This window comes from Elephantulus edwardii, unplaced genomic scaffold (assembly GCF_000299155.1).
Source record: "Elephantulus edwardii isolate Elephantulus edwardi_28Jun2011 unplaced genomic scaffold, EleEdw1.0 scaffold00005, whole genome shotgun sequence".
In the NCBI taxonomy this organism is placed as follows: domain Eukaryota; kingdom Metazoa; phylum Chordata; class Mammalia; order Macroscelidea; family Macroscelididae; genus Elephantulus; species Elephantulus edwardii.
This window is the reverse complement of record NW_006399755.1, coordinates 19,747,282-19,763,803: the sequence shown is the minus strand read 5'-3', so window position 1 is coordinate 19,763,803 and position 16,522 is coordinate 19,747,282. Positions and strand designations below refer to the sequence as shown.

The window sequence follows — 16,522 nt, the reverse complement described above, 5'->3', positions numbered from 1 at the left end:
TAATTTTCAGGCATAGTGTAAGGTCTTGAAGACATACAGAGGCTATGTGTAGATAGGCCCATGAAATAATGAAGTGCTCCTTCTGAAAGGCTCTCCAGTGGTATAGTGTGTTCTGTGTTGGGTTACTAACCTAAAGGTCAGTGGTCCTACCAGTCACTCCCAGGGAGTCTCCTTTCAAAAGAAATGTACAACCTCAGAAAACTGAAGGCCAGTTAACTATGCATTAGACTTGAATGACAACAGTAGGTTTATCCTTCTTAAAATCTACAGACTCTGCAGAGGACATTATACCTAGCAATCTGCAAAACCAAAAAAAAATTAAATAAATAAATGAACCTTCATTGTAACAGTTGGCTTGAGTCACGAGGATGGGACGAGATAGGGGAAGGTTCAGACCTGATGTCCACTGGGTTGCTATGAGTTGCAGCCAACTTAATGGTACCTAACAAGAATCACAAGAGTATAAGGCCATTCTACCTTATCCTTTCCTTAGAATAACGGATTCGTTGAATTCATTTACAAATATAAATATAGGTACTAGATACAGGCTTAAGCACAGGGGGCACAGATGAATAATTTAAAAGACCTGCTCTTGAGTAGCTCTGTTGCTACCGAATCAATTCTGACTCAGAGGGATCCTACAGTGTAGGCCGAGAAGAGAACTACCCCATGGCATTTCCTAGGCTGTAGTCTTTACAAAGGAGTTCTTCTGGTCTTGTGGTAAGGAGCTGCACTGCAATCCCAAAAGCTCACAGTTCAAATCCAACAGTTTCTCTGTGGGAGAAGGATGGACAATTTAATCCCATGCAATAAAACTGCTTCTGAAAATCCACTGGAGGATCAGCTATGCCTAAATTAGTCTAGAAGATTCTTGGAAGGAAGGCCATGGCATCTCAGATAGGTCTTCACATTAAAGCAGGAATCAGTCAGCTGGAGAATTGGTGGACCCAGGATCTTAGGCAAGTAAATAAACGTTTAGAGATTGGCAAAGATGGCTAAATATTCTGGAAGCATGACTCATTGTAAGCACTTGAAAGACAACTCTTGACTATAATATGTAGCACTAACTAGAATAACTTTCAAAATATTTTGACCGTAACTCAGAATAAGAAATTAATTTTTATCATTATCTGGTACATGAAATGTTTTTATGAATGCAAGATGCTATTATAAATTGAACTGCATCACCCAAATACATATTTTTAAATCTTCATTTCTATACCTGTGGACATAATCCCATGTGGGCAGAGAGTTTTCTTTGCTATGCTAATGAGTTCTTCTAAGTGTAGAATGTGTTTCAAGTTAATAATTTTTGATATATAAAAACACAAGACTAGATAGATACATGAGAAAACACAGCAGGGTGAGAGGGTGGGTGAAGAGAAGAATAAATAGCACATGGAAATCACTAAGGAACCAAGGAATGACTACAGGACCTAAGGAAGGTATTCAGTACTGGATGGCAGAAAGAGAGAGGGAACCTCCCCCGATAGCCAGTCATTCACCATAAGAGACTACAGTCTCTTCAGAAGGAACTACACCCTCAACACAAAGAAAATAAAAATCTGGACAACTGGACTAGTAAGCAACATGCCAGAGAACGAAGAAAGACAACACTGAACAACATTGAAGTTGTTTAAGATTTACTTTTACTTGAATCAATAATCTCTAGGTATGGAAGCAGCAGTCAAGAAATCAAGTGAGATACATTGTCAAGCAAATAGGCTTCAAAATATTTAAAGTGCTGGAAAACAAAGATGTTACTTTGGAGACTAAGGTAATCTGTCCCAAGCTATTATATTTTCAATAGTTTCATGTGCATGTGAAAGTTGGACAGTAGATAGAAAGACAAAGGAACAACTGCTGCCTTTGAATTAGGATGCTGGTAATGAATATGAAATATATCACGGGCTGGCAGAAGAATGAATAAACCTGTGAAGGCAGATGTGCAGCCAGAATGTTCCTTAGATGACAACATGGTAAGACTTTGTTTCATCTACTTTGGACAGGTTATTAGTGGAACCAGTCCCTGGAAAAAGGTCATCAAGCTTGGTAAAGTAGAAAGTAAAATTAAAAAATTATAAACCCCACAAAGATTCTAAACAAGGTGTATTGACACAGTGCTACAACAATGGACTTAAACATTGCCACAGTTGTGAAGATGGTGCAGGATGTTTGATGTAACCTAGTAACAACAAGAAGCAGATCTTAAACTGTGAGAAAAATTTTTGTTCTTTATAAAAGCCTCTCACTCATGGTAATTCTTTAAAACAGCACAAGACAATGAAGGCATGTACATATCCACAGAAAATGAAAATGTAAGTTCCATAAGCAGGATTAACCCTTTCCTATGTGAGACACACTCTGGTGTTTCTACTCTGTTCTAGTTTCTTCTATTTCATTCTCTTTCAAAGTTCAATAGTCCTGATGCACTAACTTGACTTCATGGATTATGAACCATAATGTTGTTGTCTGTTATGTGCTGTCGAGTCACCTGCGACTCATAGTGACTATGTCCAACGGCCCTAAACCCTGACCTATCCTGTGCCAATCTTATTGTTTCCAACACACTTACTGCCATTATCCCAGTCACTGAATCAATCCATCTCATCAAGGGTCTTCCTCTTCTGTGCTGTTCCTCCACCCTCCCAAGCATGGCATACCTCTCCAGTGACTGATCACACTTTACAACATGTCCAAATATGTCAAGTGAAGCTTCAGAATCCATAATAAGTTAAGAAAAAACAGACTATCAAAAATAAATGTGTTTTAAATGAAAGTTAATAGAAATCAGAGGAATATATATATTTGATAAGGATAAAGAAGAGACCTAGCAGTCTTTGGTAAATTGTTGTTTTATTGTCTGTGTTCCATTAACTTTTTAGTACAAGCAGCTCTTTTTTATTTTGCTTTGTTTGGTTATGATTCCACCTAATCTCAGCACTACGCACCATTCTAAATTTCATAAAGTTATTGAGTTGAATCTGACCCTCCAATGACTTTCCAAACCTTTAAATCACCCTGCAGGATATTGACCATGTTGCCCCCGTAGAGTTGCTGGTGGATTTGAACCGCTAAAGAGGAACAGCTGTTGGGAGAGACTCAAAATCTCCTGTAGTCTACATCACAAGAGCTCCCTCCCAGCACAATTAGCAGTTAATAAATAGAAGAATGAGTCAGAGTTTTAATGCAGAGAAGGAATAAAGACGCAACCCCCCCCAAAAATCAATCTCCAAAATCCCACCTTTGTGATTAAAACTCACAATGCCCTTATAGGACAGAGCAGTGCTGCACCAAAGGGTTCCAAGACTGTAAACTTCATGGGTGTAAGACTTTCATACCTCCACTCCCCCCTGTTAGTAGTATGGCCAGTGAGTTTGAATAACTGACTTTTCAGTTAGCAGCTGAACAATTAAATACTGAACTAACAGAGATCCTTGAAATTAAGACTAATTGCACATAGAATACAAACAAATGCATTAAGAAAACAAATACACTATATTTCTATGGCCTTTGGAGTGTCTTTGAGGAAAACCAGTGTATGTAAGTATATTATGGATATACTTGCTGATTAGACATTAATTTCTCTTTTACGGTTTCCAGTAAACACAAAAGTCATTCAGACATGTGTTCAGATGTTTTGCCCATTATTCTGAATTGATGCTGTTATTGTTGTTTTGTACTGTGAGTGAGAACTGTCCCGTAGGAGACCCTCCAGAAGGTTGTCAGAGACAGTAAATCACACAAGAGGAGACTGCTCACTTTTTTCTAAAGAGTAGCTGTTGGATTTGAACTGTATTCCTTTTGGGTTCGCAGAACAACTTCTTACCAATAAGCTACCAGAGCTCCCTGAGCTTTTTAAATTATATATACATTTCATTGATGAGGAAAGGTTTTATAATTCAATTTCAATGTCAACCATTAAAAAATTTGTAGTCTGTTGGGGTTTTTCTTTTAAAAAAGAAGGTTTTAACGAATAAAGCTCTGTCTTTTGCTTTATAAAAAAAGACATGTCTAAAGTTCTAGGGCGCTTTCCCTTCGATCAGGGCCGATTATGACCACAGGGTGTGGGATTACCTAGCCCTCCTGCGTGTGCATCAATGAGTGAGGATGCTACTGCGATCCCAGCAGGGAGTCCCAGGTCTTTTGCTGCTTCAGGTGTGAGCCCATTTCCAAGAGAAACTCCAGGAGGCAGCACTTGGTTTCCTGGATAGACAGAAGCAAAAACAAACATCTGTCAGACTGAATAACACAAGAGCAAACAGACTTTTCTTATGAGAACCTCTCTGCCCTCTTCTTTCTCCTCTGTCTTTTCTCAATTTCACAAAGATAGAAATCACACGGAGTTCTTTTGCTCACCTGGTGACTTCGGTATATGTCCTTGATCTTTATAGGTCATGCATTGGCATGCTTTACAAAGACAGGAGGTCTAGGGATTTATTAAAACTGGAACAATTTTTTTTCATGGGAAATTGAATGGAATTAAACACAAGAGCCTCTTGAGGACAAGTGTGATGCCCAAAGTGTTTGAAAAGGGCTTCCTGAGAGAGCATTTCTATAAAATATCTCTCTCTCTCTCTCTCTCTCTTTCACACACACACTCCATGGTGAACACATATTCTAAAAAGTTGCAGAAGTTAACTCTTGCCATTGCTTCTTGTCAGAGGATAAAGGAATCTGTCCCAATAAAAAAATGCTTTCCTCTGACAGAGCTCAAGTTAAATCTTACAAACTTCACAGGACAGCTACTTACACAATTTGACTGATGTTCTTTGGAGTTTTGCGATGCAGCGACCCTTATATTTCCAGTGACCTTAAATTCCTGCAGTCAGTCAGTCAGTTCAGTTAAGAATTTATTGATGGTCTTGCTTTGTGTGGGAGGAGAGGGTTTGTAAAATGCAGTCTTTGCTCCTCAGACTAGTTAGAGAGACGGATTAGGACACAGAGAGCTATGTGAGACAAAGAAGAATTAAATAATCCATCTGCATCCAGGTGTTAAATAGAGGCTGAGCTCCTCCTTGCCTTCCTGCCAAGGAATTTTATAATATGTATTTCCGCACTGCAGGGAGAATGTGAGGTTGACCAGTATGTGTGTGTGCTAATATCCCTTTGAACTCTAAGACTCTAGATTCTGAATACGTAGTCGACAATTTGCTTGGTTACTTCCAAAATTCAGTTGGTGAAAATCCTATGGATTACAAAGTCGGATCCCATTGTTCATAAGTTACCATGATTTCAAGGTGACTCAATGACAGCTAAAAACAAGGCAATCGTAGTCAAGCGTTCCATGGAGAAGGGAAGAACTGCTTTAGGAGCTGCAGGAGATGGAGGTGTGGGGAGGTTAGAGGTGGACAGAAGAAAGTTCAACCAATCTCCCCCAGTTAGAATCAAAGTAATGCACAATAACATTTTATTCATCATAAGTAATGGGCTTCTATGGATCCAAACAGAGCAAGGGAACACTGTTGTTGTTGTTGTTATGTACCGTCGAATCGCTTGCGACTCATAGCAACCCTATACACAACAGCCCTAAACCCTGCTCTATCCTGTGCCAATCACACTGCCTCTGACACACCCATCCTGATTACCCCAGTCACTGAAGCAGTCCACCTCATAGAGGGCCTTCCCCTCCTGTGCTGTCCCTCCACCCTACCAAGCATGATGTCCCTATCCAAGGGCCTGTCCCTCCTTAAAACATGTCCAAAGTATGTTAGACGAAGCCTCAGAATCTTTGCCTCCAAGGAGCAGCTTGGTTTAACCAAGGATGAATCTGGTTCAAAATCAAGAAGTAGTGTGTCACAGATCTATCCTTCCCCCTACCTTCTTAATCTATGTGCTGAACAGATTGAACAGATTATTCAGGAGGCTGGGCTTTATGAAGAGGAATGTGACATCAGCATCTGAGGAAGATCCATCAGCAATTTGCATTATGCAGAAGACACAGCCTTGCTTCTGAAACTGAGGAGTATTTGCATTTGCTGCAGAAGGTCAAGGACTGCAGCCTTCAATATAGATTGCAACTCAACATCAAGAAAACAAAGATTCTTACCACTGGGCCAATGATAGATGACGAAAAAGACAGGTTGTAAAGAATTTCATATAGTTAGATCTACAGTCAATACTATTGGAACCACAGTCAGGAAATCAAAAGCTGAGCTGCACTGAAAATCTGCTGTCAAGGAGCTCTCCAGATTCCTAAAGAGCAACAACATCAGTCTAGAGATTAAGGTGGGCCTGATCCGGGCCATGTCAGCCATGGTCTTCTCAATTGGTTGCTCTGCATCTGAGAGCTGGATAATGAATAAAGACGGCATAAAAAGAATTGATACTTTGAGTTTTGGTGTTGAAGAAGAGTATTGAAAATACCATGCCAAAATTAGAAACAGTTTGTCTTGTTATGTGCCGTTGAGTCGCCTATGACTCACAGCAACCCTATGTACAACAGCCCTAAACCCTGCTCTATCCTGTGCCAGTCTCACTGTCTCTGACACACCTACCCTAATTACTCCCATCACTGAATCAATCCACCTCATAGAGGGTCTTCCTCTCCTGTGCTCCCTCCACCCTCCCAGGGCTAATGTCCTTCTCCAAGGACTGGTCCCTCCTTGTAGATGGAGCTTCAGAATTCTTGCTTTCAAAGAGCAGCCTGGTTTAACCCTCTTTAGGATAAAACTGTTCGTTTACTTAGCAGTCCATGATATATTCAATACTCTTCTCCAACACCACAGCTCAAAGGCATCAATTCTCCTTCTATCCTCCCTAGTCATTGTCCAGCTCTCTGATGCATAGCAAGTGATTACAAGGACCACGGCCTGTATCAGGTGCACCTTAGTCTCCAGAGTGACACCACTGCTCTTCAGTACTTTGGAGAGGTCTCTAACAGCAGACTTTCCCATTGCAATATGTCTTTTCATTTCCTGGCTGCTGGTGGCAAGAGTGTTGATTTTGAAGTCAAAGCAAACTAAAGCTGTGAACAATCTCAATCTCCTCACCATCCATCCTGATGCTGCCAATTGGCCTAGTGGGGAGATTCTTTGTCTTCTTGACATTGAGCCTCAATCCATATTGAAGACTGCAGTCCTTGACCTTCTGCAGCAAGCATTTCAGATCTTCCTCAGTTTCAGCAAGCAGGGTTATGTCATCTGTATAATGCAGATTGTTGATGAATCTTCCAGCAATCCTGATGCCACACTTCTCCTCATATAGCCCAGCTCCTGGATAATCTGTTCTGCATATGGGTTGAAAAGGTATGGAGACAGGATACATCCCTTTCCAATTTTGTACCATGCAGTGTTTCCTTGCTCTGTTCTGACGACGACTCCCGATCCAAGTATAAGTTTCGCATTAGCACGCTCAAGTGTTCTGGAATTCCCATTCTTCTCAGTTAGCCACAGTTTGTTGTGGTCTACACAAACACCTTTGCAAAATCAATGAAACGCAGGTAGACGTTCCTCTGGTACTCCTTGCTTTCAGCCAAGATCCATCTAACATTAGCTACAATATCCCTTGTAACATGACCCCTTCTAAACCCAGCCTGGACTTCTGGCAGTTCTATGTTGGTGTGCTGATCCAGTCATTTTTGGATAATATTCAGCAGAATCTTGCTAGCATGTGATATCAAAGAAATTGTTCGATAATTTCAACACTCTATTGGGTCACCTTTCTTGGGAATTGGAACTAATATAGATCTCTTCCAGTCAATTGGCCAAATAGCTTTCCTCCATATTTCTTGACACAACTTGGTGAGCACATCTAGGGCAATATCTCTTAGCTGAAATATGTCAATTGGTATACCATCAATTTGGGTAAAATGAGGCTGCTCCATGGAGGCAAGGATTTTGAAGCTCTATCTCATAAACTTTGGGAATGTTGCCAAGAGAGACCAGTCCCTGGAAAATGACATCATGCTTGGAAGGACAGAGGTCCAATACAGGAGAGGAAGATCCTGGATGAGATGGATTGACAAAATGACTACGGGGCAGGTGTGTCAGAGATGGTGAAGTTGGCTCAGGATATGGCTATGTTTAGAGCTATTATTAACAGGATGACTATAACCTATAGTCAACTCAACAGCACATAATAACAAAACGGATCACTTGATTTGAAAAGAATTTAGCAAAATTAGAAGAAAAATAAGATAGTGGTAGTAACCTCTGGAATTATGATGTCCACTAGTGCTCTGACCTTTTGGGTCAGAAAAAAGATGTGTTTTTGGTGAATTACAGAGTTAAGTAACACTTATGTGTCAAATGTGATAATGGTTACAAATGGTGGGCAGTGTTTGGTGGAGCTTCCTCATTAAAATAAGCTTGGAAGCAGGAGTGGCATATACTTCCGAAATGGCTTGCTTCTGGAAACTCTATGAACAGTGCTCAGGTCTTTTGTTCATAGGGTCGCTATGAATCGTCTACAACTCAACAACACCTAACAACATTACAACGACAACATAGGGAGAGCTACATTGGCCTAGTGGACAGAAAGTTATGCTACCAAGCCCAAGGTGGGTGATTTTAATCGGGAGCCCTCAGGCCTAGTTCAAATTGGTTTTTTGCCAAACATTCTTCTAGGTGGTATAGAGCACTGGTCTGTGCATTACTGTACAGAGGTAATTCATGGTTGTTCTGATGTTCACACTGTGACACAGATGTGCCAGATAAGATAATGGTTACCCACAGTGGACAGTGTTTGGTGGAGCTTCCTGTTTAAAACAAGCTTGGAAGCAGGAGTGGAATTCACTTCTGAAATGGCTTGCCACCGGAAACTCTATGAACAGCGCTCAGGTCTTTCGTTTATAGGGATGCTATGAGTCATCTATGGCTCGACAATACCTAATAACAACAGCAACAACAACAGGATTAAGAGAAATATCATCAAGATAAATAAAACGTGTATGTTTTAAAAAGTGATGTCATTTGGAGATCTTGCCCACTAAATTAAAATATTTTGTAAAAATTTCATGTTTCTGCTGTTGTTGTTAGGTGCCACTGAATTAACTACAGCTCACAGTAACCCTATGAACTGGACCTTGACATATAGGAATGCAGAAATGCAACTCTTTTCCACTTTCAGGCTAATCTCCATATATGCAAAAAGGAAGTAATGTTCATCAAAAAGTTCATAATAAGAGAACTAAGAATTAAATGAGTAAGATTAATGTTCCAAGTGTTCTGTGTAGTAGTCAGAAAAAGAAACTCAGCTAGTAAATGCACCTTAATAGATTACATGTCCTCTGGGCTTCTAGCATCAGACAGCAGACCACTGGGAGACACAGGGAGGAGTCTGGGCTTGCAGCCAGGAGATTGGGGTTCACACTATGTGCTAAAAGGCCACAGATAGGTTGTTCATCAGAGGGAGGGAGAAGGGGCCCCTGAAGGCATTACTTAAAAGAGGAGTCCAACAGAACGTAGCGGGGGTGGAGTAGGGCGAGACCTGAGAGGCAGTGGCAGGGCAAGAAGCACCTTGACATCCATGCTAAGATGCTTGAACTTAACCATGAGGACCAATGCAAGGCACCCAACAGGCATGAAGCCAAAGAGTGAAGTGATTAGACCTGTGGGTTTTTTTTAAAAAAAGATACCTCTGGCAGCATGCAGTAGAGACTGAAGGTCAAGGGAGACAGTGGTGAAATTATTTCAGTAGCCCAAGAAAGCTAAGATTGTAACTGAACAATACAGTTAAGAACTTACCCACAGACCAAAAGGGTGGAGGTTCAGACCCCCTAGAAGTGCCTTGAAAGAAAAGTCTGACAATCTGCTTTGGAAAAATCACAGCCTTGAAAGATCTGTGGAGCAGTCCTGTACTGCTACTCTGCATATGTGGGTCAGCATGAATCAGAATCGCCCCAATGACATCTTGCTCTTTGGCTTTTGGTTGTTGGGGTTGGTTTTGTTGTTGTTGTTGTTGGGGTTTTTGGTTTTTTCTCTTTCTTTCTTTTTTTTTTTGGTAAGATTTGCAGCTGGATTCTATAGAAATTTGTTTTCTAATTCTAGTGAGGATTAGGATGGAATGATTACTTGCCATTGGGTGTGAGTTGATTGTATTAGGCCTCTAATTGGAAAAGAAATTTGGGCCCTGGGTCCTGCAGGCCTTGGGCCTAGTTTTAATTGGGTTTTTTTTTCCTCAAATATTCTTCTAAGTGGTATAACACAATCTGTCCATTTGCTCTATAGGGGTAACTTAAGGTGGCTGTGATATTAAAAACTGTGACTCTGATATGTCAAAAGCAATAATGGTTACCCATTACTATAGTGGATGTTGTTCGATGGTGCTCCCCAATTCAAACAAGCTTGGAAGCAGGAGTGGCATCCACTTCCAAAATAGCTTGCCTCCAGATATCCTATGAACTTGGATGAAAGTTATACAAATGTTCAGGTCTTTTGTTCACAGGGTTTCTATGAGTCGCCTATGACTTGATGGCAATTAGCAACAACAACATTGACAAGGATGTAGAAACAGAGTCAGACACAGGATATTTTGAACTGTGGGGGGAAAGGCCTGGAGATTGCTTGGATATGAGAAGCATGGCATATATGGATATGTCACTGGCCAAGTTCCCAGTAAGGGAGGACTGGGCAGCCAGTTATGAGTATGGTTCCAGCTATCTCTCCATGAAGTCTTGTCTCCACTGCAAAAGGTACCTGACTGAAGTGATGTTCTTCCCATCCCAGGCTGTCTGAGCAAAATAGGAGCAGACAACCTCTGCTGGGCACCTATGCCAGAGTGTTCTTCTAGCATGACCAAAGTTGTGTGGGACTAAATTACAATTTGACTTCTCCTTATGCCCAATCCTGTTTCATCCTTTTTCTTTTTCCTAGATGAAAAATGTCTAGTAAATGTCTTCTTCCTTAAAATCTGAGTATAAGGATGGTTCGATGGTAAATTCTTCACTTTCCATGCTGGAGACCCAGGCTCAATTCTAGGCCAGTGTACCTCTTGCAGATAGCACCCATTTATATGGGTGGTATCTGTGTGAGCTACATTGGTCCAAGTACACTGGTGGGGGCTTCTGTGCTGCTCATTTTTTTTTAAGTTCCAGCAGAGTTCCAAACTAAAATATACCAGAAAAAAAGATCTGGTGATCTATTTCTGAAAATCAGTCAATGACAACCATCTGTTGTACAATATTCTAATCCACAACCAATCATGGGGAAGGTTTTCATTCTCCTTTGTATGAGGTCACCATGAGTCAGGGGGAACTAAGAACAACCCTAAAATTGATTTTATTTGAGCATCTGCTTCCAGAGAACCCAAAACAGGACAACAGTCTTGGAATGAAAATAAATATATACAAAGATTAACATTCCTCTTTGATTCGGAACCACAATTGGCATAAAATACAAGGATAGAAAACAATGTGAATCCCTATAAAACCGCCCCTTTAATCACACTTTCCAAAGTGTACTTAGGGAACTAGAGGAGTTGTCTGAGGCCCCTTAAGTGTTTTCCGTAATAATACTTGTGTAACTCTTCTTTATATCAGAAAACTAAGTTATTATAACATCAGTTTTCAAAGAGTTGATGAGGACTTTAGAGGACCCTAGTGTTTTCCCTCTATTCCAGTGTTCATTCAATCTTTCATTCACGCATTTTAACAAATCTGGTGACTCACACTTACTGCTGCCTCCCCTGAAGCCAAGATTTTGGTGGAAAAGTGGAAGTGACATAGTACCTCTGCCTTCCAAAGGCTCACACTGTGGTCTTGGATGCTCAGGATTAATGCAAAGAGATTAAAGTGGGATTTAGGTGAGATTATTGTAGTGAATAAAAGAGGACCGCATAGATTGGCCAGTGAGTCCAGGAAATGTTGAGAATGGTTGGAAATATGAATTAGAGCACAGAATTGACCATCAAAGAGCCTTAAGGAACTCTGAGTATTTGAAGCATTTAGTATGTTGGCAAAAAGAGAATGAGGAAGGAATGAATTATAGTTAGCAGACAGGTGTAAGAGGTGGCAGAGAACCTCTGGCCTGGTAAGGAGCTCCAACTATGCCAGAAGACCTGCCAGCTGATGGCTTTGATCACTGGAATTTGCTTTTTTCCTAAGATAAATCTGCAGCACGGAGAATGACTAGAACCAGAATATTTTCTTCGGCTTAAAAATTGAGCCAACTGAAAAAGGTAAGCTGTAAAAACATTATGGAAAGTATGATCTCAAGCCAAAAACAATAACAGAGAAGGTAGTAGATGAATGATTTGTAAAATTATATTCCTGGAGGAGCAGAGACAAAGAATAAGTTTTCTCTGGATGGATAGACAAATGGATGGGGTTTTAAAAAAAGTACACGTATTCCTCAAGCCTAGCTAAGTTCCAAAGAAAAGGCTGTTATGTGAAAATCAGTGTTATTTTGAAATGCAGGATGATCCCCAGATGGAACATCAACACATTAATTGTCAAATTCTATCATTCCATCACTGTCAAACAAATGAGATTCATGGTTCAATCAAGCTGACATTTAACCTTAACTATTGAGCTGTGATGCTGGAGAAGAGTATTAAGGGTACCATGGACTGCTAGAAAAAGAAACAGATTCATCCTAGAAAGGGTTAAACAGGGCGGCTCCCTGGAGGCGAGGATTCTAAGGCTCTGTCTAACATACTTTAGACATGTTGTAAGGAGGGACCAGTCCTTGGAGAGGGACATTATGCTTGGTAGGGTGAAGGGACAACACAGGAGGGGTAGGCCCTCTATGAGGTGGATTGATTCAGTGACTGTGGTAATTGGGATGGGTGTATGGGAGACAGTGCGATTGGCACAGGACAGAGTAGAGTTTAGGGCTGTTTATGCATAGGGTCGCTATGAGTCGCAAACGACTGGACGGCACTTAACAACAACAAAAACATCCTAGCTAATGATACTGTCACTTCATACACCAGTGTTGTTACTACCAGAACACATGATGTTGTTGTTTGGTGTTATCGAGTCAACTATGACCCATAGTAATTGAACAATGAATCTGAGCCTTGACCTATCCTGTGCCATCCTAATCATCTCTGATATACTTGAGCCCATTGCTAGAGTCACTGTATCGGTCCATCTTGTTAAGGATATGTTATTAACATGGATATTATTCTGATAGCAGATTTTAAAAATATTGTTGTAAACATGAAATACTGTTACAAATTGGAAGGATAACTGAGGGGTGGGTATAATCTATGATCTCTAACTATCTTGTTTGTCCTGGAGAGAGGACTAAGCTGCTCCTTGGAGACACAGATTTTGAGGCTTCATCTCATACTTTCGGTATTTGGCCAGGAGGGTTCAGTCTTTGGAGAAGGATATCATGTATGGAAGGATCAAGGGACAGTGAAAGAGATGAAGACTCCATGATTGATGTAATAACTGGGGTAATGAGGGTAAGTGTGTTAGAGACAGTGAGATTGGCTTTGGGTAGAGCAGGGTTTAATGCTATTGTGCATATGGTTGCTATGAGTCACAGGAGACTTGATGGCACATACCAGTGACAACATTCTACCATGACTATGTAGGATTTTTTTAAAAAATAACTTTTTACAGGTACTAATCTATTTGGTCAGGGTAAATAAATTAGAGTCATTTATTTGACAGACTCTTACATAGCTATTAAAATAAATGAGAGGGAATTATAAATGTGTATTTGGCACAGGATTCAAGCCTTGAGTTGCAATATCTAAGAATGCTATGGGTAGAATATTGAATGATCTAGGAAGTACTAAAAGGAGATGGAAGGAGTATACAGAGACACTATACTAAAAAGAACTGGCTGACACAGAAGAATTTCAAGAAACGATACGTGATCAAGAGGCAATGGTAATGAAGGAGAAAGTTCAGGAGGCTATGAAGGACTTGGCAAAAAAAAAATAAGGCCTCAGAAATTGATAGAATACCAATTGACATATTTCAACAAATGATGTTGCCCTGGACATGCTCACCTGGTTGTGCCAAGAAAGCTGGAGGAGGACTAAATGGCCAACTGACTGGAAGAGATCTATATTTATTCCCATTCCAAAAATAGGTGACCCAACAGAATGTGAAATTTACTATACCATATCACTATCACTTATATCACACACAAGCAAAATCCTGCTGAAGATTATCCAGAAACTACTGGAATCGTACACTGACAGAAAACTACCAGAAATGCAACCTTGGTTTAAAAGACACCAAGGCACTAGTCATTATCGCCAATGTCAGATGGATCTTGGCAGAAAGCAAAGAATACTAAAGGGGTATCTATCTGTGTTTCATTGACTATGCTGTGTGGATCACAACAAATTGTGGTTAACCTTGAGGAGAACGGGAATCCCAGAACACTTAATTGTGTTCATGTAACACATACACTTGGACTAGGAAGCAGTCCTCAGAAAAGAGCAGGGAAACACTGTATAGTTTAAAATCAGGAAGAGAGTACATCAGGGATGTGCCCTGTCTCTATATCATTTCAACCTATACGCAGGAAAGATCATTTGTGAGGCTGGGTTTTATGAGGAGGGATGTGGCATCAGGATTGGAGGAAGATTCATCAACAACCTACATTATGCAGATGACATACCTTGCTTGCTGAAACTGAGGAGGACCCGCAGTGCTTGATGCACAAGATCAAGAACTATAGTCTTCAATATGGATTGAAGCTCAATATTAAGAAGACAAAGTTTCTGACCATTGGGCCAACTAGCTGCACCATGATGGATGAAGAAGAGATTGAAGTTGTTAATAATTTCAGCTTGCTCAGCTCCACAATCAACACTCTTGGCAACAGCAATAAGGAAATCAAAAGATGAATTGCATTAGGTAAATCTGTTGTCAGGGACCTTTCCAGAGTATTGAGAAACAATGCTGTAAATCTAGAGACTAAGGTGCACCTGATCCAGTCCATAGTCTTCGCAATAACTTGCTATGCATCAGAGAACTGGATAATGACTAAGGATGACAGAGGAAGAATTGATACCTTTGAGTTGTGGTGCTGAAGAAGAATCTTGGACATAAACATGAACTACCAAGAAAAAAAAATCATTCTGTCTTGGAGAAAGTGAAATCAAGTTTCTCTTTGGAGACTAGGATTTTGAACTCCATCTCACATACTTAGGGCATGTGGCCAGGATGGACCCAATCCTTGGAGAAGAACATCATGCTTGGAAGGGTAGAGGAACAATGCAGGAGAGGAAGATCCTGGGTGAGATGAATTTATACAGTAACTAGGGCAATGGGGGCAGACGTGTTGGAGTCAGTGAGAGTGGCTCAGGACAAGGCAAGCTTCAGAGCTATTGTACATAGGCTCACTATTAGACGCAGACAATTTGATGTCACATAACAACAAGGCAGGATTCAGCAAATCAACAACAACAAAAAAGACAGGATTCAGATCTGTGTTTATAAAGTTGCTTTATAAAAAGGGGTATTTGACTTGAAGGCACTTAACAACAATATTTGGAAGGAAGTTCAAGATAAGCAAAATACAAATGGTAATATGTAGAACAATATTCAGAGTATGATTCTGTATTTCCACAAATACTTGCAGAAAATTCCTATACTTGCAGAAAAATCCAAAGGCTGCTGCTTAAATCCTAAATATAGGATGTAAGATCCAGCATAGAGCACACTTCACTACTATTTTTCTTTTATGTCATGGTCTTGCATATCTTCGTGATAAAAAAAAAAAAACCTCACTTCAGAGAAAAAGAAAATAAAGCACTTTTCCCCAAGTTCTGTTCCTTAGTCTGCAGACAGAAAAAGACCCAAAGGCAATTCACCTGTTTCCTTGATCTTGCTAGTTTCTATTCCTGTGAACACACCCTCATCTAAAACAAGCAACCATCTTGAGGCCTCTTGGGCTTATGGCTACTTTATCCCCATTCACTTGGGCAGATTCAGTCTTCACAGTCGAAAGTTAGAACCTACAATTATCTGGTGGTTGCAGTCCCTCCATTCAGGCAGGGGCTACTATTACACTAAATCTTCCCCTACCAGTTTTTCAATTATCTATGACTAATGAGCATTTTGGGAACAGTTTCAGACGCACACATAATCTTCTTTCCTGACGTCAGAAGCAGAAATTAATGACACTGTCGATTGCTGGGAGACAGAAAATGCATTGCAATGATCAACAGAACTGTTATCCTCCTTAGGAACAGGAGGTGGGAGCAGGGTGTTGACTTAACTGGAAGGTTCAGAGTTGCTTTGTATGCCTACAAACAGCTAGATGAAATCCAGGGGAGGATCTGGCTCAAAGCCCATAGAGATGTCAGGAAGAAGTTTGGGTGTGGGTGGCATGCGACCCTGGCTCCTCCTTGCTTGGAACTGGGGCACCAGTCCTTGTTCTGTTTTGCCAAGGTCGACACTCAAACTAGATTTTGCAGGACTGAGCTAACTGACTCCTGACCTGTCAGGAGGGAAGTCGCTTGAGTCATTTCAGGTTGACTTCAAATTCAACCTGGGTTAGAGATAGTAAAACCAAAACACAAGACCATGAACTCTCATACAATAGATGGATGTTATTTTTAAAAGTATAAGGTTGCTGCTTAAAATGAGTTCTTTTTTCTTTTTTTT

The 16,522-nt window shown here is 40.5% G+C and overlaps 1 protein-coding gene across 1 annotated transcript in view; it reads right to left on the bottom strand.

Moving 5' to 3' along the window:
* The window catches only part of FGGY (FGGY carbohydrate kinase domain containing), a 741,424-nt gene that overhangs the window by 356,519 nt on the left and 368,383 nt on the right, over nt 1-16,522 (bottom strand). The window contains exon 6 of the mRNA XM_006879829.1: nt 4,078-4,206. Within this exon, the coding sequence (XP_006879891.1) occupies nt 4,078-4,206 (129 nt within the window). The remainder of the gene's footprint in view (nt 1-4,077; nt 4,207-16,522) is intronic.